At 39.8% G+C, this 25,738-nt stretch overlaps 1 protein-coding gene across 1 annotated transcript in view; it reads left to right on the top strand.

The window, feature by feature from the left end:
* pigg (phosphatidylinositol glycan anchor biosynthesis class G) overlaps positions 1-23,928 on the top strand; it is a 108,018-nt gene extending 84,090 nt beyond the window's left edge. The window contains exons 12-13 of the mRNA XM_050042520.1: positions 7,202-7,365; positions 18,203-23,928. Of these exons, the coding sequence (XP_049898477.1) occupies positions 7,202-7,365; positions 18,203-18,425 (387 nt within the window). The 3' untranslated portion in view covers positions 18,426-23,928. The remainder of the gene's footprint in view (positions 1-7,201; positions 7,366-18,202) is intronic.
* The last annotated feature ends 1,810 nt before the right edge of the window (positions 23,929-25,738 follow it).

Raw genomic sequence — 25,738 nt, forward strand, 5'->3', positions numbered from 1 at the left:
ACAACCATGGGGTGATAATTCTAGTTTTAACATTGTAAACATGTTCTAGTAAAAACCCTAAATACAAGCATGAACCTGAAAATGTGTAGGTCCCCTTTCTTGTAGAGTCTAGACACAGTTGCTTTTGCTGTTATGTTTTCAGAGGCTTTAATTATGAAAATTGCAAGAAAGCTGTTGTTTTCAAAGTGTCCTTGTTGTTTGGCAGCCAAACACACCAAAGCACAAGAGGATTATGGGAGATATTCCATGTAACCTCAGATGCAGACATTACAAGTGTCACAAAAATTTTAATCAGGTCACATGATGAATTAACTGTCTTACGGTAGAAGTTTTGGCTGTCTGCATTTATCCATCTTGATCATTTAGAGTGATGGATGACTCGGATTTTGCAGTGGATTTTTTTGTAGATTTATTGGCGTCCCAAAACCAGATGGTCAGTAAAGCAGAAAGGAGGTATTTGTTCTTCACAAATGAGCCGGCTTGTGTTGCCACAAAAGTAGGGACATGTCATCCTGCAGGTATGAATTCAGATGCAATTGTCTGTATAAAAATAGGAATCATCACAAGGATGTTTTTAACTACAGCAAAAGCGGTTTATTACCTTTAGCACAAGTCTTTAACCTTTAGCACATTTCGTACACATGGGCAATTCAGTCTGCTCCACATAAATAGAATATAATACATAAATATAATTAAAAGAATTATAAAATACATAAAATAGTAATTAAAAACAGAATAATATGATCAAAAGGCAAGTGAAAATAGAAAAAATACATAATGTAGGTAACCTGAGGTTTGCCGGGCTCTACTTCTATCCATGAAGTGGTGCAGAAATACTAAGTTTAAGTGTAACGCCTTCTTTAGACCAAGCAATGTACTTAAATGAGACGAGTATCCGGTACAGATAATGTTTTTTTCATGTGTACAAGTATTGTCCGACAAAAATGTGTCAGTATTTGCTCTCTTGATGACGAAAAACCCTAATTTAGGTAGCTGTGTTCAATCTATTACTCTTGTATTACTCTTATAAACAAAAATAAACATTCTGTAAATAAGTTTTTAATGAATATAGCAACTTCAAATCAACCCATATCAATTTCAGGCTTAAAATAACAACTTAGATCCCACACACTTCTGGTTTAAATCCTGCCCCTTCCGAGTACAGATACAGATAATTGTGTTGGTTGAACAGATACAGATACAGATACAGATAATGGTGCACTTGCTCATCCCCAGTGCTCCCTAGAGTTGGTCAGTACATCAATATTATATTGATATGGTGATATGAGAGTAGATCAGGCCTATTCAATTGGCAGCCCACGGGCCATATCCAGCCCAGAAGGAACCTCTGAGAAGCCCAGATAGAGATGGGCACTGAGAACTGATGTTAGATGGATGTGGGGGGTATTAATAAGCTCTGACATTATTGGCCCTTCTATCATTAAATTTTAAAGTTTTGGTTTAATTTATCATCATGTTGCAGCCTCTCTCCTGCTCTCTGCATGTCGGTGTCCTCACAAACACACACACTCACACACACACACACACACACACACAAACACTGAGTGAAATCAGCAAACAGTAGAGGCTGTGATGCAGATGAAGTAAAAATAACTCAAATATTAATCTAGTTGACGACAACTAGGCTTGTTATTTTAGTGCAATAAAACTTACGCCAGTAGAATGCCAATACTTTATCAATACACGTGTTCAGCATGTAGAAAGAGATATTTCAGTCTGCTCTCACAGTCTCTCATCCAGCACCGGTATGTTTTACACAAGCACAACACGCTGGTGTGGCTAAGAGCTGATTGTTAAAAACAAAATAAAATGAAAGCTGTCTGTGTGTATCTAACTGTTCAGCGCACCTTGCCACATACCTTAAAATTTTAGTGGCGGAAGTCTACCAACAGACTGAATTACATCAGCAGCAGAGGGAGGAGCACAGAGGGCAGGGGAATTATTGATACTGGCTTATATCTGTGTTCTTCAAGTGAAATTTGTTTATTTCACTCAATATTGTGATATCAAGAGTAATATTTATTTTATTGACATTCTGGATTTGTGTCCAGTTAGATGTTGAGTTTATATAATGACTTTGCTGTTTAAGCAAGACTGTTGCTGCCACAGACTGTATAAAACTACATCCTATGTATTTTCCCAAACACTTGACATGAGGAGGTGTGTTTGTGTGTGTGAGGGAAAGGGGGAGATACTGGTAGAGATAGAGGGTGTTATTGGTTTCTGTCATGGCCACTTGTCATGGTTCTGTGCATTGATAGCAGCAATAGCTCCTTTTTTTTCGGTTTCTGCACTTTGTGATGTGCCTGGGTCAGATACGTGACTAAAAATATATGTATTTTTATTTAAAATGTGAAACAATAAACACTGCTATTTTTTACTACATGAATGTGCATTTGTTTCAAATTTCTCATTACTAGTTTAATTGGGCCGGCCCAATTAAATTTGTAGTTAAATAGCCCTGGACTAGATATTGTCTGAGATTTTGGATATCTTGATATCATGTTGTCAGTAAGTGTTGTATTTTCCCGGTTTGAAAGGCTGCATTACAGTAAAATGATGTGATTTTCTGAGCCTACTACACTGTTCTATTAATTTCCTTTTCCCGCTAAGTCATTATGGCCACATGACTGATGACTGTTTATCAAAAACTCATTGTGTAAACATTTTGTGAAAGCACCAATACTCAAACCTACAATATCGTCATAACATTGATATCGAGGTATTTGGTCAAAGATATTGTGATATTTGATTTCAACCATATTGCCCAGTCCTAATCTGTAAAGTGTGGACAGGGCCTAAGAGCCCTGTTCAGTTTATATTATTGAAGCATATCTGAGATGTATTGCAGGCCTAAACCATCCAGCGATCTATGCACCACTAGCAGTATTTTCAAATCTATTCTATAACCATCTGGAAGACAGTGTAAAGATTTCAGAGCTGGAGTAATGTGCTCTGTTCTCCTGGTTCTAGATATATCTCTAGCAGCAGCATTCTGGAAGAGCTGCGGCTGTTTAATGGTCCCTTTGGGGAGACCAGTTAAGAGACCATTACAGTAGTCCACTCCACTGGAAATTAAAGCATGGATGAGCCTCTCGGTCATTTTGGGACACCAAACACTTGATCGTGGCTGCATTTTAAAGATCATAGCAGGCTGTTTTAGTACTTGTTTTGTAATGGCTGGTGAAAGTGAGATCTGACTCTATTCAAACACAACAAGATGTTGAGCATGTCTTTGGTTTTTAGAGCGCGAGAGTTGAGTTGTTTACAGACACTTGTGCTCTTCTCTTTGTTGTCAAAGACAGAAATCTCTGTTGTTCCCTTTTTAATGGAAGACAATTCTGGCTCTGCTCATCAATGACACAGTGAGTCTGTTGAGCCGCAAGTCATCTGATGAAAGAGCCAGATATGTCTGAGTATCATCTGCATAACTCTGGTAATCAGTGTTGTTGTTCTGTAGACCATCTACAGGCAGCATGTAGAGATTAAACAGAAGTGGTCCGAGAACAGATCCCTGGGGGATTCCACATGTCATAGCCACTCTATCAGGTTCATAACTGCCAGTGTTGATAAAGTAACTCCGGCCTACTAAATAAGACCTGAACCGTTTTCAAGGACTGCCCGGGAAAGTCCTGCCTTATTTTCCAAACTGTCTAGCAGTATTCTGTGATCTAGTAAAACCAGAGCTGATATTTTTCTCCTGAGTCAGTATTCAGCCATATATCATTTAAAACTTTTATAAGAGCTGTTTTAGTACTGTAGTGGGGTCAGAAGTCTGATTGAAATTCATCAAATACCACCTGAGCTCAGAAAACTGCTTAGTTGATTACAAAATGACTTTTTCAGCAATCTTAGCTATAAAAGAAAGATCAGAGACAGGTCTCTAGATGTTTAAAACAGAGGTATCCAAAGTTTTCTGTTTTAAGAGTGGCTAAATGCCAGCTATTTTTAGTGACTTTGGGAAAGTGCCTGATAGCAGTGAGCCATTAACTATTTGCCGCAAATCAGTTTTTACAGGGTAAAAAATACTTTTAAAAAGTCAGATGGCCATGTATCAAGACAGCATGTCGATGATTTAAGGTGCAGAACTGTTTTCTCTAGAGTTTTTGGTCAATAGTATTGAATAGTGACATAGTAGCCAGATTATTTCTAGGTGGTCATAAAGATGGCACATTTTCATTGTTTGACTGTGAGGCTTTGATGGTCAGTCTAATAGTTTTGATTTTTTTTTTTTTTTTTTCACTGAAAAGGCAAGCTAATTCATTACCTTCCTCTGTGCAAAGGAGTGTTCTGTTTGTGGGGGTTTGTAAGCTTGTCAACGATGGCGAATAGAGTGTGGGTGTTATTGATGTTCCTGACTGTTAATCATTTTAGAGAAATGTAGCTGTCTAGCCCTGCATAAGTCATAGCTGAAACTAGAAGGACTTTGTTTATATAGGTCATAGTGGATTTGAAGTTTGGTTTTTCTCCACTCATGTTCAGTTCTCAGCATGCCCTTCTCTGGGCTTTTACCATCATAGTATTTCTCCATGGTGCCTTTTGTTCACTTGAAGTTCTTTTGAGTTTTACCAGTGCAACATCCATGGCATTTGAAATTTTCAAGTTACAGTTATCCAGTGGTGCATTAATTGTCTCTGAACACATGATTTGTGTCGTAGGTAGAGCAGTTTCTTCTGTTTCTTCTCAGTGCAATGCAAAAATGCAGAGCAGAAATACAGAAAGTCCACATGTGAATTTTCCTCATGACACCATGCATACCTGGTCCGGTGAGAATAATCCGCGTTGCTGTTTTTGAATTTTGCCAAGAAAAAAAAAGACCCTAACCCTTTAGCAGGTAAAAAAGAATGGTAGAAACCTCAGGAAGAGCAACTGAGGAGGGACCCTTCTTCCAGGACGAACAGACATGCAATAGATGTCGTACAGAACAGATCAGCATAATAAATTTAAGTAATCCATATGACAAAATGATACATAAAGACAGACAGAGAGAGATGCAGGGCAGACAGTAATGATAATAGCTTACAACAACGTTCATTTAAGTAATAATATTATAATAGTAATTACAGCTATTGTGGTACAATATGTTGAAAGTATATATTAATATCTGATAGTATGTGACAATAATCATATGTAATCATATGTGTATAATAACAGTAGAAGTATGACTAATGATAACAGCAGCAGTAGGCGGCATCAGGCAGGACCACGGCAGCAGCACAACCACGTCACACCATCCATTTTATTATTTATTATTAATGTGGATGTTAAAATCCCCTGTTATGATTTAAAGAAAAAGATGTATTTATTAGTGAGAACTAACAGTAGTTCAGATCTCAGGACTGACCTGAACTTCCAGTAAACATACAAGTTACAGTAGATATTTCTGTTTGGTGCACATGTTGATAAACATCACTTTTAAGTTATCCTCATCACACAAACTGCAGACATCAGACTCTCCCCAATATAGATATTCATAATTTTTCTTTTGACTGTCATGCATATGCTGCAGCAGGCAGACCAGCCCCACTCCGACAGTTATGATCAAATTTGTCTTAATTTCAGTCATAAAACATTTCCTGCGCGTCTGTTTTCCCGCACGTGATCGATTTGTTGATGCCGCAGAATGACACTCCTCACATTTGAGAGATCACAGCAGGATTTCAGTGAGAAAGCAAGTAGAAAATACCCATATGCGGCCTCCAACCTGCTCTCTGAATTTCACTGTAAGGAGCCAGCTGTTAATGTTCTCTTCTGCCATCAGAGATGTGTGCACAGAAGGGAAATAAACCATCACTTGATGTGTTGCTGCTTATGGATCGTCACTGCATTCGAATTGAACAAGAAAGACGTCCTTGATGTCTGCTGATTCCCAGACGTTTTTCTGTTCCTCGCGTGTGTGCTTGTACGGGGTGGAGCGTACATGTCGCAATCACAATGAATTTTAGATGTAATTATCACTTGTCAAGCATGTGGAAGTTGAATTTAGTAAGTAAAAACACTTACAGAATGAAATACTGTAAATGAGCCAATTTGAATTTTGTGGGAAAAGAAGTGAGCAGACGTGACGGTGTTTTTCAGAGGTGCTGTTCAGTCGCTCGGGCTGATTGATTTGTCTGAAGGCTGCGTCTCCGAGGCGTGAACGGGACGCAGGTGATGTCAATAACCTGAATGTGCCACCAGGAAATCAGATTAAGCACCTGAGCACTTTGCCTGTGTGTGTTTTTTGTGTGTTTCTTTTATTTTTTACTTAATTTGATCTAATTACAGTCCTTTCACTGTAAAGGGTGGGCTGAAAATGATGTCTTTGGGTTCAGTAATGTGTTTAGATTCACTGGAGTTAAGGAGCCTCTCTGGTCAAAAAGACCTGCTTACTTTATGATCTGCACTGGCTGAAGACAGACCACTTTATATATTTTAATATTCTGTACTTTAAAAAAAGAACAGCTATAATCCTCTCTCAGATGCCGGCTGAGCTTGTGAAGAAACAAGCTCATACAAAAATCCTTAACGTATATTTTAAGGCTATGAAACGTCGCTTCATATCTCCACAGTTTTTCAAACTTTTTCTTTTTAAGACTTATAATGATAACATTTGAACAAAGGCACATTTTCCTTATGTAAATATATTCTGCTGCATTTACAGAACCAAACACCCTTTATATTGTGGCATAAATCCTGATTGCATTGCTGTGGTAACATCTTCTAAAGCTCAAGATTAAACTTCTGAACAAGGGAAAAAAGGAAATAAAACAAGGTTAGAGAAGTTTAATATTTTCAGTTTACTGCAGGCGCATATGGCTCGATCCAGAGATACTTGAAATTGGTTACAAAGTTAAATAAGCCAGAAATGTACTGTTTTCACAAACAAAACAAAACCTGTGTCCTGTTTTGGTCAAACTTACACAGTAGTCTGAGTGGCTCTAACGAGAATCCAGACAGGAAGCTGTGTGTGCAGCTCTGGTCAGGGACTGGAAAACCACAAACAACAACTGGGCCGCTGGGAAGTCGCCAGAAGCTCAGAGTAATGATGATAAAGCAAAGGGCCCTTTCTTTAGAGCTCTGAAATGCTTACGAAGCTTCACCCACAGATCTTTGTGTGCTCATTTTTGTCTGTATACAGGGTAAGTTATTCCTGTACCTGTGGTGATGCTAAAAATAAGATTTCTTTGTGCTCCTGCAGGGCAATTCCAACAACATTGCCACTGTCGACATTTCAGTCGGCTTCGTTGGACTGGAAAGTTACGTGGAGGCACCGGCCATCTTCTTAACGGCCCTTAGCACTTACGCAGGGCCCCTGCTCTGGGCTTGTCACCTCGTCTGCTACCTCAGCTCAGAGAGAGACAGGTAAGTGTCAGTTTTAAAGTCACTCTTTGGTTCTGGGATCCACGCAGAGGTGTTTGTACCCTGTGGTTATTTCCAGGGGGTATATCCACTCATCTGTATTTATGATTTGAGTAAACAAGACCAGATACCTTCTATATGGCTGCACCATGTGTGGTCAGTGTGCTGAATTGTGCCCCAAATTGTTCCAGGGTAGTCAACAGTGTCTAAAATGTTAATTCCTGGATATTAAATGTTAATGTGCAGTTTTCTGTAGTGGTCTCAGTAATATTTGTTCTTAATGTGTACTAAAGTAGTGTATCACATGGCATGGTTGAACTACATTTGAGTCAATGATTGGGACTGTCTTCACTGTAAAAGCCTCCTGAGAATGTAAGCTGTGTTTATGCTCACATGTAGAACAGCCCGCCGCAGTTGCTGTAAAGTTTCACATGGGGGTCTGTAGGGATTGACCGGTCTCTGACGCCAGCCTCAAGTGGCCATCAGAGGAACTGCAGTTTACGGCACTTCGTGTCGGCTTCATTTTTTAGCCCTGCAAGTTGCTGCTTGGCAAAGAATTTTAATTAACTGTGAATTTATATCTATTCAAAGAGAGACTTAATTGTCTCTATAAATCCCAGTATTTGGAACAACAAATGTATTTTAATAAATCCAAGGTTATAAGGTTTATTATCTTCTAAACAATACTGCTGGCAAATTGTTATTTACTCAGATGTAAATTCAAGATCTCCTTTTTAAATTCTTGGTAAAAAGTATAATTTCATTCATCATTCTGTAAGCTTTTATCAGTATTTGTGGCCGTCATGCCACCACGACTTGTGGAGCCTACACACATGACGCAAGAGGTACAATGACATCCCTTGTGCTAGGGACACCACATTGGGCAATAACAAGGCTGTGATAGAGGGCTGTTTGCACCTATTAATTTTGAACTTAATCACTCAGTCAGAAACAGAATTTCAAGTTTATAGGGATGGCCCTGCTTTTCTGTGATCCAGCCAAAGATATATATATATACAGAAAAGTTGAAATGGCTCACTTTAAGTAATGGAAAACATCCATTGTCACTCTAAGTGGCAGTAGCATCAAGACACCCCTAAAACTGGCAATTCAGTTCTATGATACATTTTTTAGATAACATTAAACACTTTAATATCATTAACAGTTTTAAATATCATCCACTTTATAATCCATTAATAATCACACATTTGGAACAGGTGGTGCCAGTGCAGGGGGACTTTGGATCGTCTCAAAGGTCCAATCGCCAGAATAGATGTTGGTGTTGTACTTTTCTGCAAACCACAGATATGTTACATTTGTACATGACTATGTAGAGGATAAGCTGAAACTTTACAATTCTTTACAGCTCAACAACACTGTGGTTAAAGTGTGGTTATATTTAGGCAAAAAAACATTTGGTTATGGTGCGGAAAAGATCGTGCTCTGGCTTAAAATACCTGTTTTTTGTGCTGCTTTCCCAACTGGATACCCAACAGTGTCTTGGTGAGAAACAGCCGCTCTTCGTGGCACTGTCCCTGGTAGAAACAGAGCAACGGGTTGCTAAAAAAATTTGTTGGCTAAAAAGCGACTGGAAACAGCGAAGACTCATTAAAAAACAACCGGTTTTGCCATTTGTTGGTTTCGAACAGAGGTCTGCAGCTTGACACCACTTGATAACAAAGTCAGCTTTTACACTATGTCGCTTTAGAAACATTGATATGGTATGTATAAAACATACCTATGTAATGTGGTTTGCAGGAACATACAATGCCAGCATTTTCCTCTGGCGACTGGGCTGGATAGGGCTGCCAAAATATATGAAGTATAGTATAATTTGATTTCAAAGTGCTACACTCTTTTTTTATTTGATTCTACCATCTGTACCAGCACAGCCACACAGCATCAACACTATTCCAGTTTCTTCTGAGTGTTGGTTGTTTCTTTTTTGTACTTTTTCGTTCTGAATCCTCTCTGTGGGTGGGACAGTACAGGTGCATAGAAATATTCTCTTAATTGGTTTACTCATAGCAACAACAAGACTCGCCTGCAGGGTATCAAAGATGCATGTAAACAGCTTAACCTGCATAAGACCTTAACTGGAGAGAGGCCAGTTGCTGCGTTGCAGTGTGTGTGTGTGTGTGTGTGTGTGTGTGTGTGTGTGTGTGTGTGTGTGTGTGTGTGTGTTTGAATGCAGCCAATAACTACAGCTTCCCCTCGGCAAGAGGCCCCTGCACAGTGCTGAGTGATGAGGTGTGTGGCTGGGCAACAGCTGCCCTGCTGATGGAGCCAAAAGTAAAATGCTTGTTTTAATGTCGACAAAGGATGTTTTTTGTGTAAAGGAGTTAACCTGCCTCTTGTAGTTAAATCCCAGTAACAGAAATACAAGGATACATCTAAGGCCGCAGCCTTGTGATTAAAGTCACCATGTTATGTAGAAAAAAAGTTTTCATTCTGTTAGCATAAAGGTCCCACAGAAATTAGTCTGCAGAGGGTGTATATACCCATGCATGATTTGTATTCTTAATAATCTTTGATCCCACATTTGAATATGACGTGTTTAACATTTCAGAAGTCTAGCCAGTCTCTGATTAAAAAGTTCTACTCGTCTTAAAGTTTTTGTGCTGCTCACAGCAGAGCCTAGAGATGACGAAGTTGATTTTGATTTGATTTGTCCGTCCAACACTCTGGACCAGAACAGCTCCTGGCTGGCTTGGCATTAGATTTGAGGTGGATATTAAAGGTCCTCGGAGAATGACTGTGATGTCAGTGACCTCTCAACCTTTCATTTAGCACGACAATGAGGTAAAAATGTTCTGGGGACCAAAAGTTTGATCCAGGACAAGATTTTGTCAAAACCTCTGCCCAGATATGCAGTTTTCACCATCATCATTCCACAATTTCCATGTTAGCACAGAAATATTTAAATTTATTCTGCATTCATGCTTCCAAGGTGATTATTATGACCTCCATCATCCTCCCTGTAGCACCACACTAAGAGTAGAGGGGTTGCAAATGAGAAATAAAACCAGGCTGAGATTGAAGGTACAGCACGGCGAGCTAGGCAGAAGAAGGAAACATGACAGATCTCACGGACATTAGCAAAGGAAAATCACTTTACAGTAACCAGTAATAATATAACACCTGAGATGTGCTTTGTATGTAATTTAGAGGTGCAGTGATTTAGTTGTCATTTATTTGATTAATCACTAACTAATTTAATAACCAATTAATCAGTTTGAGTAATTCTTGAAGACAAAAAGGTCAAAAGTCTCTGATTCCAGCTTCTGAACTGTGGATATTCTCTGGTTTCTTTACCCATCTATGACAGTAAACTGAACATCTGATCAACAACTGATTGGCTTTTCTTCTTTTTTTTCTGACATTTTATAGAACAAACAGTTCATTAAAGCTACAGTTGGTAACTTTAATAAAAATAACTTTGTCATATTTGTTCACATTTACTGAAACTCTTACTATATTCACACAGTATTATTATATAAGACAGATAATCTGTAAAAAAAAAAAAGTATTATTATATAAGACAGATAATCTGTAAAAAAAAAAAAAAAAAAAAAGTGATTCCTCTGCCTCCTCGCACTGCTTCCAGTGGCATTTGCTAAAATTCCCTGTGGCTGAAGGGAGGAACCAATCAGAGCCGCGGAGTCTCCAATGCAGCTGTTAGTCATGTCAATCACTGCTGGTGAACTGCGGTCAAATTGTCAAACTAGGCAGCGCTGATCAAACATGAATCAAGATTCTTTTACTGCACTGCCTATTTCTCACCGCAAATGTTTTCAGAAACATATTTTATGCCAGGTTCACACTACACAATATCAGCCCGATTATAGCCAGACGCAGCGTTGTACAATGTCGACTCAGATCTTGGAATGACAGTACGCAATAATCCATTGTCTAATCTCATGTAGTCTGTCATAGTAGACGACAACTGATGCCATGTCTGGGACACCTCACGACATCCCGACAGAAAGTCTAGCGTGTTTGATTTTGTTTGATCTGTACGACAACAACACCCCAGCCTTTTTGATATTTTCTCTAGGGTTGTTACTAGGACGTAGTGATGTTACGCTCAAGCCAGTTTGCTCGACACAGTGTCGATCTTTTGAAACACAAGTGTTCCGAGGCAGTGTTTCGATCCCTGCTTCGGCACGCCCACAATCACGTGACTACCGGGAGCAAGGCCTCATTACAGGCAGTCTTGAGGCTTTTCCAGGTCTTCCACTTAGATGCAGTTCTGACACACAGCCAGCAGATGTCACTCTTCTGACTGTATGAAATGCTTCGAAGCAGTGTGTCATTCTTGAAGCAGGTGTGTCAAAGACGCAGTAAAAGGGGAAAACGATAGTGTGAATCAGAGGCACTTTAGCAACCTGGTGATAACTGTCATTAGCATCAAGCTAGCAAACAATGTTACTTCTTCATAATGGAGGACATAAAGGAATAAAATTTTAGAAATAGTGGCAGGGCTTTTATTTACCACAACTGCAGAGCCCTGATAAAGGTAATGCATCCTGCTGTCATTTCAAACTCAACACTTGTATCTGTTTAAAATTAAAAGCCCATTATAATTTCAGGTGAGAGAATCCCTTCATTTTCTAAAAAGGCTTTTATTGTGAAACATTTGCAAGAAGTTAGTGTGGAGGATTCAGTGACTTGGATAGTTGGCATGCGATGCTTCAAATGTAGCTCCTGCCATCTGCTGGCACTTTTTACGTTGATACAATAACATTTCGGCTGGGACATGAACCGCCATAGTGAATGAAATAATACTACTAATAATAAAAATATGAAAAGAATAACCCAATGACATCACACACGACGTGAAAGACGACCAGGGATTATTTGTTGGGACCATTTTGTAGTCTGTCATGTCTGTCGGCCAAGTCACAGCACGATTTTATGGCCCCACAATCGCCTAATCTGACATAGTGACTGTTGGAACAGACAAAAATGTTGTGTAGTGTGAACCCGGTGTTAGTGTACTGTTTAGCTGTAAAATGATAAAGTTTGGGGCAAATGCCGGAAGACGCACTCAGAGGAAGAAGAACAGGATTTTTTTTAACAGACTATCCATCTGTGATTTAATACAGTGAGTTTCAGCAAATATGACAGAAAATTATTTTCTATAAAAGTTACCAATTCTAACTGTAATCAAGCAAATAATCGACAACGACATAATCATTAGCTGCAGTCCTAATTTAATGTTTGTACGTTCAAATTGCTGCTTAAAATGATACATCTGGAAAAAAATAAATAAATTCAGACTCAGATTAATGTGTTTTACTAGTGAACAAAACTGCAGTGACACAAGTGATCTGCTTACAAAAGGACCACAATGTGGAGTCATGGTGGAGCTACATCCACTGTGGTTTACCCTATGAACAGTCAAATCACTAGTATGATGTTTGGTCTGCCCGTCACTGTTATATTGTGGGCTACAATGAACAGCGCAGCCTCTAGAGGCCAGTGCAACAACTTGTTCTGTGATGCCCCTCAGGCTAACGTCACATTAAATCCAGCCTGTAAACATTACATCACCATCTCTCTCTGTTGCTATTATCGATAGCGTGGTGCTTTCTACAGAAACCCCACCTGTAATAGGCACTCAGGCACTCAGAGACATTGTGACAAATGAAAGTCTAAAATAGTCTCATATACAGTCGCTCATTAAGAATTCACTCTGCACCATCAGCAGCTCGACCACAAGGCACGTACTGGAAATGGACTTTGATCGATAGCTTTCCAGCGGGTCTCCCCTGACACCATCAAACTCTACTTAAAGCAAAGAGAATGCTTTCATTGTTTTTCTGCACATAGGCACTGTAAACATCCCAAACTGGCCAATCAGAGGAGATCCACTTATACAAGTTCACTTTGATGATTAAAACTGCCACTAAAGAGTCTGATATTCTGACATAAATACAAACATTGAAAAGCATACTTGAGCCATTCTATTGTCCCTGTCTACTTGATTTCAAAGAGGCTGCATTGGCTCTTTGAAATCACTTTAGTTGAGGGTTTTGAAAAAGCGAGTGGAGATGGTGACAGACGGATGATCTTTTGTGCAGCTTGCTGCTTTGTGAGCTCAAAAGTGAAATTATTTACTGAAATACAATGAACTGAAGGACGGCGTAGCCTTCCATCACACTCCTATTTCAGTGTTCTGGTGGAGGATTCCCAGCGGTGGAGTCAGAGCTTCATTCATCCTTCATTCTGCACATATTACACTGTGTTGTTTTGCACATTTATGATGGCAGAAGAAGGATATTCAAATATACTTTAGGGTTTTTTTAGTTCTGAACAGGCCTTCGTTCCTCTCCTTTCTTTAGTTTGGTCATTTTCTTATATGGCTCTAACTCTTCTAACCACGCAGCTGATAAATGACAAGCTGAAGTTGAGCCTTATAAGCTTCCTTTATCACCTCATTAATTTATAAAACTGTGAATTACAGAAGATGCCACAGATGTCGCTCATCTTCTCCGCTGAGAGAATTAAGTCCTGAGCGGTCGCACATGAATGTTTTAGTAGCTCTTTGCTCCTTGAGGTAGGACACTGAAATAAACTCAAGTTGTTTTAAAAACTCATTCACAGAGCATGCTGGGATTTTTTTTATACAAACTGGGTGTTATTTTATGTAGCTCTGGGCATTTTTACTCATTAACTTGGTCACAGACTTACAGATAGGTCCATCAGGGCAACACATGCGATCAGACAAGCCCTCAGTCAGATCGTAATTCCTCTGCCTCATGACACCAGTCTTGTGAATGAGGATTTAACAATATTGAGTTGCATTGTGGGAAGTATAGGATTCAGTGTTTTTGGAGGCTGTCTTCATATCAAGGTGCTGACACACCAAACCAACATCAAAGAACTAGCAGCGACGAAAGCTAACTGTTGCGTCATCTACGTGTACGTCGCCTTATGTCGCTCTGTGTCAGTTGCATTTAAACACACTAGACTACATCCGACGGCCAAGTAGCACGGACATTCTGTGCCTGCGTGAGAGAGAGCGGAGTGAGAGAGTGGTACATCCTGTCAGCCGAGGGGTTTCCTATCTGTGCAGCCGAGCACCGCAGCACCTCCACGGACTATTACATCCATACGGTCCCGGTGTTTCCTCCACAGGCTCCACTTCACTCAACTTCACTCAGCTGCCCGATTAACCTGCTGCTTCTTCCCACTTTAACCTGAATAACAAACCGGGGCTCGGTGCTCCGGTTGGATCCAAACGGAGAGCCGGGGCTTGCTCAGGATAGCGGAGGCTCACTGGCTGTGCTTCCCTCTGGTCATGCTGCGGCTAACGCTCCGCTAGCCTCACAGCAAGCCCCGGTTTGTTATTCAGGTTAAAGTGGGAAGAAGCAGCGGATCTGTCGGGCAGCTGAGTGAAGTGGAGCCTGAGGAGGAAGCACCGGTTAGCCCTGGTTTCACTACAGGCTGATTCACTCGCTACAGGGGCGAGGAAATAAAACCTGAACAGCCAATCAGAGTGATCTCTCTCACCGACTAGCTCCGCCGCCGATTCAACATGCTCAATCGGCCGAAAACTCGCCGACGCCGAAGTTCCGACGGTGCGGGACACACCGCAAAAACTAGGGCGACAGACGCTCACCGACAGCTCGACTTTGACTGACGGCCGACCGACGGCTTAGTGTGTCAGGGCCTTTAGGGGCTAAAAGTCAGGATATTGTGGCCTCTGCTGCATCAGTTTCATCCATTTCTTCTTTTAATGTGTCTCATATGAATCCACCAACTCCCCAGACCTTAAATACTCAGTCACTGTGATCACAGCACATCCCTTTATATCTGTCTTCATCTGAAAAATCGTGTTGTGCAACTTGATGTTTTAGTTTTTATTGAACACACATTAAAGGACATATGAGCACTCATTAGGAATACATATCGTGTAATATGATACAGTTTAACTGAATAAATGAAGAAAAAATACAGAGGATTTATATGTAAAAATTATATAGAGAGAAATGCAAATAAACAGTCATTTCTCAATCACTTGACATAGATAAGAAATGGAAAAACACAAAGAGAAGCAAAAAAAAAAGAAAAATAAGAGGCATCAATCAAAACAAAAAGAAGCAAGATATCCCAACAAATCTTTCTTGCTATTTTACAAGAGTTTGTTTTCTTAAGTGATAAGAAGAATAATTTCAAACCAGGATGACTTACTGTTTCTGCATTTGCTACAATGAATATGATATTTACCCATAAGAATGATCATATTTATCATGTCAGAAATAGATGAGGGTAACCCTTCATTTTACAGTCTGTTAATTAAATGGTATTTATTAGGAAACTAGATGCTAACAAAATATAATTATTGAGAAAGTACCAGAAGAACTGGCGAGTAAATACAAAGTTATTAGTTAGCAAGTCATGAAAACCTACCAGGAAATTAGATCATAATGAAATGTAGGTATCAGTAACAGTACCCATAATAAAACGATAATAAGTCATAAGTTATGTACTAGTAAATATACAGAAACCTACTAGGAAACCAGGTGGTAATAGTACCCATCAGGAAAGGTAGTAAGTACAAAGTTATTAACTAGTAAGTCCATAAAAACTGACCAGGGAGATAGATGGTAGGGCTTTCATATCAGTCAATATCCATAATTATCACGACAAATGTCAAATTATTATTTCTTTAAACTTTAAGGGCTGATTTTTGCTCCTGAGCGAAAGTTGAAGAAACTGTACGCTTAATTGCCGTATGCTGTAAAGCCCTGTGAGGCAAATTGTGATTTGTGATATTGGGCTTTATAAATAAAATTGATTGATTGATTGATTGATTGATTGATTGATTGTGGTTTAAACTACTATTAATTGTCAGAACATGCCAAATATTTGCCAAACAGCAGAACAGTCAAAGCAGTTATAATCAAAAGAATGTCAATTAATAAAACAATAAATAGACAAAGAAATCCTAATTTTGGTCAGCAGTGTGTTAAAGTGGTTTGTACATCTTGTAAGTTCTTTAGCCGACATTTTAAACAACAAAAACAAAAATCTCAACGGTGTTCAGCACTCTCTTTACAAGTTTTACACCCATAGTATTTAAAATCTGCCGTTTCTCAATCAAAACAATAACAAAAGACGGACTTTGATGACACGGTCAAGTAACGTAGGGTCATTTATTGCCGATGAAATTCTCTTTGATGTGACTGAGGCAGAAATCATGTTTAGGGTCAAGGAAATGTACGAAAGTTTTATGTCATATCATTCTAATGACACAACCGCAACTCAGCGATGTCAACGTGCTAACTCGCATTAGCATTAGATTAGCATTGGAGTCGACTACACATACAGCTACTGTTGCTAACAATACGTGGATAATTCAATCATGGGGTAACCCTGCACTGTTAATAGTGGTCAAATCATACTAAAAATAACTTTATGAGCTTGGTGGATTTTGTTATAACGTTATAATTTCTTCTTCTTCTTCTTCTATTTCTTCTTCTTCTTCTGGTTAATGGTGGTGGAGGATATGGAGGATTTAATAAAATTGTATTAATTTCTATCAAAGAAAATTATATTAAGATAATTATCACTATAGTTGTATCACCCAGCCCTACTAGACCGTAACAAAATCTAGTACCAAAAGAACTGGCTAGTAAATACAAAGTTATTACTGAGTAAGTACATGAAAACCTATCTAGCTACCCATCTAGCCATAAAGAAATAAGTAGTTCTAGTTATCCATACAAAGAAAAACATGAGAAATGTCAAAAGTTGGAATGTCATTTACCTTTAGAAATATCCCAATTTGTGTGTTGTGCACACAGGGCATGAACAAAACAATGTTCTAATGTTATGTCTGTTACATTATGAAAGGTACAAGGATGCACTTCAAATCTGAGCTGAACGTATTGATGATGCTCCACATCTCCAGAAATGAGAGTGACTAAAATGTGATCACAGCTAAAAGAAATGACGTCCAACGCTACAAAAAGCCCGAGTTTATAAAGTGGAAGAGAGACTCTTAGCACACAGGTGAAGATTTGCAAGTTAGTAACGTTGTTTAATCGAATTTCATCGACCCTTTGCTTCCTCCCAGACCGAGGCTCTTTCTCCTGTGTGCCACTGTATTGAACTGTTGCATTCAAAAAAGCTCATCATTGATTATCGGTTAGTGTTTGACGTGTTTGTGTGTGTGTGTTTGTGCGTGTGTGTTTTAACTGGCCCTTTGATTGAATATCCACCTCCTAACTGGACTCCTTCCCATGTCTCCTACTTCTCTTGTCTTGGGAAACGGCTTGAAGTTCCTCCCCCTCAGCTGGGACTCTGCCTGTTTGAATGAACAAGATCCCTGTGCTAATTTGCGCATGTGTTTCAGTGCGTCAGAGATGAAGACTGGTGTACACAAGTCTTTGTGTATCTGTGTGTGTTTGGTTTCACATCATCATCTCCTAATCTCCTCACTGCACCCCACACCCCCCCCCCCCCCCACACCCCCACCCCATCCCATCATGCAGGTTTTAAAGTCATTAACTTCTTTATCAGAATTTGCCAGCAATCCGTATTATTGTGAGAAGATAATTGGATCAGACTCTTCTCCTGGGTACATGCGTAAAGTAAAGAAAAAAAAAACTCCAAAATTTGAAAATGTGGCCTTGGTTATGAATCATCAATCTGCAGCTTTACTGATTTGACATCATCATTTAGAAAACATAAAGCAGCTCAGGATGACCTTGGTTCACATGTAAACTTTTCTGTGTTGCTCGACAGGAAGCGTGCCTGTTATTCACAGCACAGCGTCGGCCTCTGCAGTGCTTTCCTCCTCTCTGATGAATCCTTTTCCTCTCTGCAGGAGTCCGGTTGCAGTCGGCCATGGCTGCTACTGCCTGGCCCTGCTGCGGTCCGTGCCAGCTGCAGCCTACATTGTGCTGGTAACCGCTCTGCGGTACCATCTCTTCATATGGAGCGTCTTTTCACCCAAATTACTGTACGAGTCCATGCACCTGCTGCTGACTGCAGGAGTCTGTCTCTTCTTCAACACGATGGAGCAAAGCCACAGTTCCAGTAAGTCCTAGGAAGCCAACGACGCAGATCTCTCCTTAAGGGAAGTTAAAGGGTCTGGCACAGTTTCTTCATATGGTGTGTGAGACTTCCAGACTGATACACACTATAATATGCTTTCCCCTTACTCTGTAGTGTACAATGTGTGAACAGATGCTTCAGAAAGACTCCTTCCTTTTGACTCTGTATGTTTGGTTTGCTAAAAACACTTTGAGAATGCACTTACAATGTATTTTTGAGCAGTCTATTTAAATATTTCATTCTTTCCAATGAAAATGAATAAAAGTGAAATGACATAAAGAAGCCTTTTGAAAGGGAAAAACTTTTTTAACAAAAACGAAGCATATTACCTCAGGGAGTGCTGTACAGTGAGAGGAGTTTGATGTGTCGGCTGCATGTATAATTGAATGACTGTGGGGTTACAGTACGTGGGAGGACATCATGTATTTATGTTGAGCAGAATGTAAATGTGTGATGTTTGGGTGCTCACGGAGCTCAACTCTTCTGTTAACAGCTGAGTGCAGACCTGCAGTCAGGTGCAGGTGTTTTCAATCATTCTGGCTGAGTAGAGCTGAGCAATTCTGGGAATTACATAAGGTGACTAAACTCAACAGGTCTTTTTTGACTCGTCGCAGCAGGAGAGGCAAAGGTGTTAAAGCTGTAATTGGTAACTCGTATTTGCTGAAGCTGTCACTACATCCACAAAGAATTTATGAGACAGATAGAGTGTGAAAAAAACATGTCCTTCCTCCTCCTCCTGTTGCCTCTAATGGCATTTGCAGCGCACTGAAAACAACCCATCAGAGCCGAGGAGTCTCTAAAGCAGCTGTCGGCCATGTCAGTCACTGCTCATGAACTGCGGTCAAACTGTCAAACAAGGCAGCGCTGATCAAATATGAATCAAGATTTTGTCACTGCATTGCCTGTATCTCGCGTCAAATGTTTTTAGGAATATATTTTAGTGTACTGTTTAGCTGTTAAAGGGGCCTTACACATGCTGCATCTTTAACCACATGGAAAACGCGAGGTCAGGTGCTGGGTGCTACTCTTGTGTCTCTTCTGTGCCAGCTTTCAAGAGCGTGGCGACAGGTTGCACCTGAGGTTACTAAGCAACCTTAACAAGCATCAAACCATAGCCTATTTACCTGAAATCCTGAGTGCAGAGCTGATCTTCTTCCAGGTGCTATTTGTGTGTAGGCCTGTTGCTGTGGGAGAGACGTAAAGCTTTGGCAGCCCCGCACCAAAATGCCTAACATCTTCATATTTATCACAGACTGATAGTTACAGAAGAAGGGAAAGATATCCACTGGCTATGATTGGTTGTTCCTCATCATATGACATGTAGCGTGCGCTGCAGCGTTCCAAAAGTTGAACTCTGTGTATCTCAGGGCGCAGCTGTTGCACCTTGAAAAACAGGTGTTCGGGAAAACAATGAATTCGAGGGCACAAGAAACGTGGCATTTGTACAGCCCCAAATGAGAAAGTTTGTGAACCAGCCACCATGTTGTAAAAGGTCCGCCCACCAGCCAGACTAACTTCATGCGTGGTAAGCCCATTAGAAAGGCTACAAGGAGGCAGAGGAATTAGACTATTTTCTCCATAAATTATCTGTCTCATTGAGTGCTGTGTGAATACAGTGACAGTTTCAGCAGATATGTCACAAATTTATTTTTTATAAAAGTTACCAACTTAAGCTTTAACAATAAAATGAATGATGGCTGAATTCCATTTAGCTGCTTCATATTATGCCTCGCTGTCACATAGGCATGGGACAATATGAAAATTTAATGTTAATGAATATTCTGACCGAAAGAATGCAATTCACCATATTATTCTTTTAATCATCAAAATATGCTTAAAACTCTTAAAGTGGCACGAAAACATACTGGAATCCCTTTACCTGGGATTTTTATTAAATATTTTTATAGCATTACAGATAGGACACATCTTTTATTAGTGAAAAAACACTAATTAAAAGCCAGGCTTTTCAACTATTTGAAATGGAATAATCTCTTTTGATGATGAAATATGCGGATGCTTGATTAAGATTTTTGTTTTATGAGGTTCAGGATGTTTTTGCAGAGTCTATGTTATTGTTGTTTGCCCAGCAGTGCTAGTGGACACAATATTCACAATGGCTCATATGCAATCACGTGACAATTATGATGCACAAAATTCCGATGGAGGGCAGGAAGTGATGAATCCATATACTGTGTGAATTGGAAACAGAGGAAAGTGACTACGTAAAAGGGTTAGATGAACCTGCAGGCAGCAAGTATCATCAGAAAATTGAAACTCATGTTGGATGTGACTTATAAAAAACAAGGAAAAATTATTTTTCCCACGACTTGACCAATTTGGCCAGTGTGGGCACAGTCATTGTTACAAATTACCTCGACCGCCAGACTTCCTATCGTTACAATGCAAGTAGATGAAAGCGTGTAAGAGTGTCATGGATCATAAATTCTGTGTGCAGTTGGTCCATGACATGACCACCATCTTGTTGTGGTGGTGAGTAAATGTGCTTTAATATAACTGACTCTTACATTTCAGCTCTGTATGTGGATTCACTGCCGTTAGGCTAATGTTGCTAGGTAACGTTAGCAACCTTTGGCTATTTTTTTTTCTATGTACTTGGTCAAGTGTTCCCAGAGGTTTGGTCAATCTAGGTCGTGGCTAAAAACACAGACAAGTTGTCACAGCACATTGTAATTGCATCCAACTTGAGGCATAGTTTACACAACACTTTTTGTTTAGCATTAATTGACTGCTCCTCCAGACTGAAGACGGAGGCTTATGATACACATCTGCCGCTGTTTCTGGATGAGTTTTTTTTTGTTTGTTATCTTCTCCCCTTCATGTCCTACTATTTTCAGGACTTGAAGTGGCCCTTGTTTTTCCCTAATTTAATCAATTGGAACAGCTGTAAACAGCGCAAATCATAGGCCTTTTTGCAGTGTTGGTAGTGTTTGCCTCCGGTTGCCTCCCCTCCATCTGGACAACACGTCAATGTTTGATGTCATATGCAAAGGAGCTGTTTATCCCCACAATAGAAAATCACCACCCTTAACTTATTGTGTGTTTTTTTTCTCACCATCCGCGATTAAATTGTGTATCGTCCCATCCCTACTGTCGCATGGCTTCCCAGCACACTGAGCCCTCATTAATGTTGTTAGCTCTCATGCTGCGACAAGTCAACATGTCTGCTGTGAAAAAGCTCTGTGGACAAATTCTAAAGGTTTAAGTTGTCCAGGTACAAGAGACCTCAATCAGGCAGAGTGTGTGTCGGCCCACGCAGTCCTGAGAGGAGCTCTAATCAGGCAGCATAAGTGAAAACACCTGTGTGGGTTTACCATGGAGGTGCACAGGGGTTTCATGTGGGAGTTTTCAAGACATTTTATTTGTTTCTCTTCAGAACATTTGCTGGGAAAATATTATGTAATCTATTTTTTTTCCTTTTCTGTTTCAATCTCAAAAGTATTAAACACTCCATTTAGTGATTTTGGGGAAAGGCTGATGCAGAGCTGCACTAGATATCGCTGTGTGTGTGTGTGTGTGTGTGTGTGTGTGTGTGTGTGTGTGTGTGTGTGTGTGTGTGTGTGAACACAGTCTGTTTCTACTGATATGAAGGTGAGTGGGTTTATAGATTCTGTGTTTTCAGATCAGATGAGCAGTGAGATCTATGAGCCATCGTGTTTATAGTCCTTATTTCAAGGTGCCTGTTTGGATGCATGGCTGAATAATCACCTAAATCAATGGAATTATATTGATTTTACTGCAATATGGTAGTTATAAGACACTTACTGACCTAAATTTATTCATCTCAAATTTTTAAATAAATTATTATCATACATTTATTACTATTCCTAGTCTATCTAAATTATTTTAATGCACCTTACATGATTAAATGTGACATATAAAGCTGTTTATTCCCATATAATTAAACTGAGAATCGTTATGACCTATGACGTCTACCGGGACAGTTCACAATTCAGCCCAGAGTCTTAAACTGCTCGTACTGACGTAAGCCAAGAGCAGACGGGAAATACCACGGTGTGTGTATCATCAGTTTCTGGTTATTTTCTTCAGCTCTAACTGCAATTTTATTAATTCAGTAGCAATTTCAGTGTCTTGGCAGACATTGCTAATGCATGTAATGTCAACTAGAGGTCTGCAGCCCATCAAGAACACCAGACACACTGTTCTTTTTTTAAATCTATATATATATATATATATATATATATTCAGCCTGTTTTCTTTCAGTGTATCTCAGTAAGAATTTAGCCACAGTTATGTTAGGCGCAACATCAGTGTAAGGCTACATGTGGCCATGAAACTGGCACACAATGCCACAGTTTAGTCAGTTAGTTATCAGGCCAGCGTTAAATCAGTGCCAGGAATATATTTTATGCTATGTTACATTTTCTATTTCACCCTGCTGAGGTGGGATGAAATTTAGTTGTGGAAAAACACAAGTACAGAGCTCTGTGTTGTGAACAGGCATTCATCTAGAACAGTTTCAATGTAAACAAATTCAATACACTTTGCATTCTTTATTTCCCTCACCGTGCAGCAGGAGATATACTGTAGTTATTTATGGTAGAATAAAATGCTAAAGTCCTTGCAGTTGGATGACCTTAAAGTTCTGCCGCAGGAACATAATTCCCTGTTTTGCTTGCTCTTATATTCAGCTGAATCCTCCTGTATGTACATTATCATTTGGTCAAATAATTTCCAGAGTCTAGCAGTGCACTGCAGACTTACAAGCCTCTTTAACTTCTACTCAATCTGTTCCCTCAGTATCACTGAGGATACCACCAAAGTAAAGCTGGCAAGCTGGCTGTCATCCAAACCAGGAGTATGGAGCCCAAAGTGCAGGTGATGTGTTGCTCTTCTAGTAATTATGGAGCACGCTGTATTGATTGCTTGGACTCCATTTTGAAAGTAAAATGTAAATATGCAAGCAGCAGCTACACTGAAGACTGATCATAAATCTCTTCAATTGTCCTGTACATCATAAACCCGCTGCTTCTGTAACGCCGTGTTTGTATATGTAATTTGTGTCATAAAAAATGTCCCCACCTCCAGTATGCAGCACTGCAGTGTTTTATTGCAGCGCTGCGTTACAAAGTATAAGCAAAGACCTCCACTCCAGCAGTCATTTTGTTGAGTTATGGGCGTCTGTGATGTCAATGAACAGCTGTGACTACTTCAAAGCTGCTTCCTGATTATAACCTGGCAGTTCTTACATCATTACCCTTTGAGATTTGTCCAGAAAAAAAAGCAAGTTGAAAGATTTAGTGTTAAAGCCACAGTGTGCAACTTTTCACCTCCAGGCAGAAAAAGTGAATTGTAAGTTGCCGCCCCAACACTTGTCACTCACCTTGATGAGCTGTCTGCCTTGAAACAGCATCTCACCCGGGGCTAAGATCACTGACATCCCCCAAAGGTGCCAGGGGTGTCGGAGAAGCAGATGCCAAACCGAGGAAGAGTGGGAAAAAAAGAGCAATGCTGATGTTCAGTGTGTTTCTGAATAGATTTCTGATGTCTGATGCAAGACGAGCTTTGTTTTGCTGGCGTTGTGCTTGTTGCTGTGACTCCCCTTGACAGAGACAACCTCAACGCTGACTACAGAAGACGGAATTTAAATGTCCTGAACATCATTGAAAAGTCAGGCAAACAAGAGGGTTTACATTTGAATACACAGGGTCACTGACAGACACATGCTGCATATGGATCACTGCAGGTTAGCTGCTTTGCATCAGGAGCAGGACGCTTTTAGCTTTGAGGTGGCTCAACTCAGAGCTGAGTTAACCCTTTTCTAAACTGACAGCATGCTGTTGTCGAGTGCCTTTTCCTCCAGCTGAATAAGGAATCTTGGATCAGACTTTTAAAAAGAAAAGTCTGATGGAATTTGTTTATGAAGCATGTAACAATCTACATCAGTCATTGCAGATTAAACTCATGTAAAGGCCATCATGACTTTGAAAAATTACGTCTTTAACCCCCAAAATGACATCATGATTGTCCACTATGTAGGTATGATGATGTATGATACACGTCATGATCCTTTGCTAAGTTTTGTGGTAAATATTATGTAAGCTTCTCCTATAATTGTAATTTACAACAAGTCCTCCAACCCAGATGAGGAATATAACCCATATAGGTCGTTTTTTTTCTCCCCACAGGAGCGTTTCCTAAATTAGCGCCTCCACCAGCAGCTGGACAAAGCAAAAGCTCATTTATACTTCCTTTGTGTACAGATATCGATATGTTCATTTTAAACATTGTAACCATCTCTGTCCTCAGGCTTTCATGCATCCTTTATGTTGGAATGGATGCGTCCACTAGAGGGCAGAGTCAAAAGTTTTTCACAACAACAAACATGGCAACGTTGGAGACATGTGGACAGAATTTTTTTTCACTAAATTACCAACTTACTCCATTTCTTATTTTAATTGTCTTCAACGTGTCGTGTTAGCTTGAACTACACTGCACGGTCCTGATGAATTCTATGGGTACTGCTCCATTTTGTCCATTTTCATACACTTTCCAAAAATGTGCATGAGGCGTACCGACAGAAGGTTTTTGTCCATGTCCTTATACGTACTTAATGTTAAGCGTGAGTGAGCCTTTAGTCATTTACCAGTAATTCCTAATGCAACTTATATAACCATTAACAGCTGCAGTTAAAACACCTGGTTAGCATTTTTAGGTTTAGACAACAAAACTACTGAGTTAGGTTTAGGAAACGTTTGTAGCTTGGGTTAAAATAAGTACATGTGTTACTCAAAGTAAGTCAACGTAGACTTTGACCCATCCATCCACACTGATATCCTCTCTACGTGGATTTTGTTGCTATTCAATTCGCTTGACTTTCGCCTTTGCTCCCGTCATGCAGCCCCTAGAAGTCGGTACCTAACAATAAACGTTTAAAAATGGGTCGCAATAAGCTGCTTCTATAAATGACTTGGGGTGTAATGTTGGGGTAGGGGGGCAGTCTCGTAACTCGTAACGATTTAGGATCATTAAGAATGAACAGCAATACAAACTCCCAGATGGAGATAGATACTCTGCTCTGAGAGGGAAGAATGGATGCTGCTGGTGTTATGGAGAGCCGTGTGAGTTTTTATAGCGCTGAAGATGAATTATGTTTGATAGAGCAGCATCGTTCTGCATCTCATCAGCTACCTTGCACTAAAATGAAAACCTGTGACATCACTTTAGTTCTGTGGGAGTTTCAGAAACTCCTGAAGTACTTTGGGACACCAACTTTGATAATGTCATTACAGTGATCATTTTTCTTGGTGTTGGCAGCAGGTTTGCC

This window comes from Epinephelus moara, chromosome 4, assembly GCF_006386435.1.
Source record: "Epinephelus moara isolate mb chromosome 4, YSFRI_EMoa_1.0, whole genome shotgun sequence".
NCBI classification, from domain to species: Eukaryota; Metazoa; Chordata; class Actinopteri; order Perciformes; family Serranidae; genus Epinephelus; species Epinephelus moara.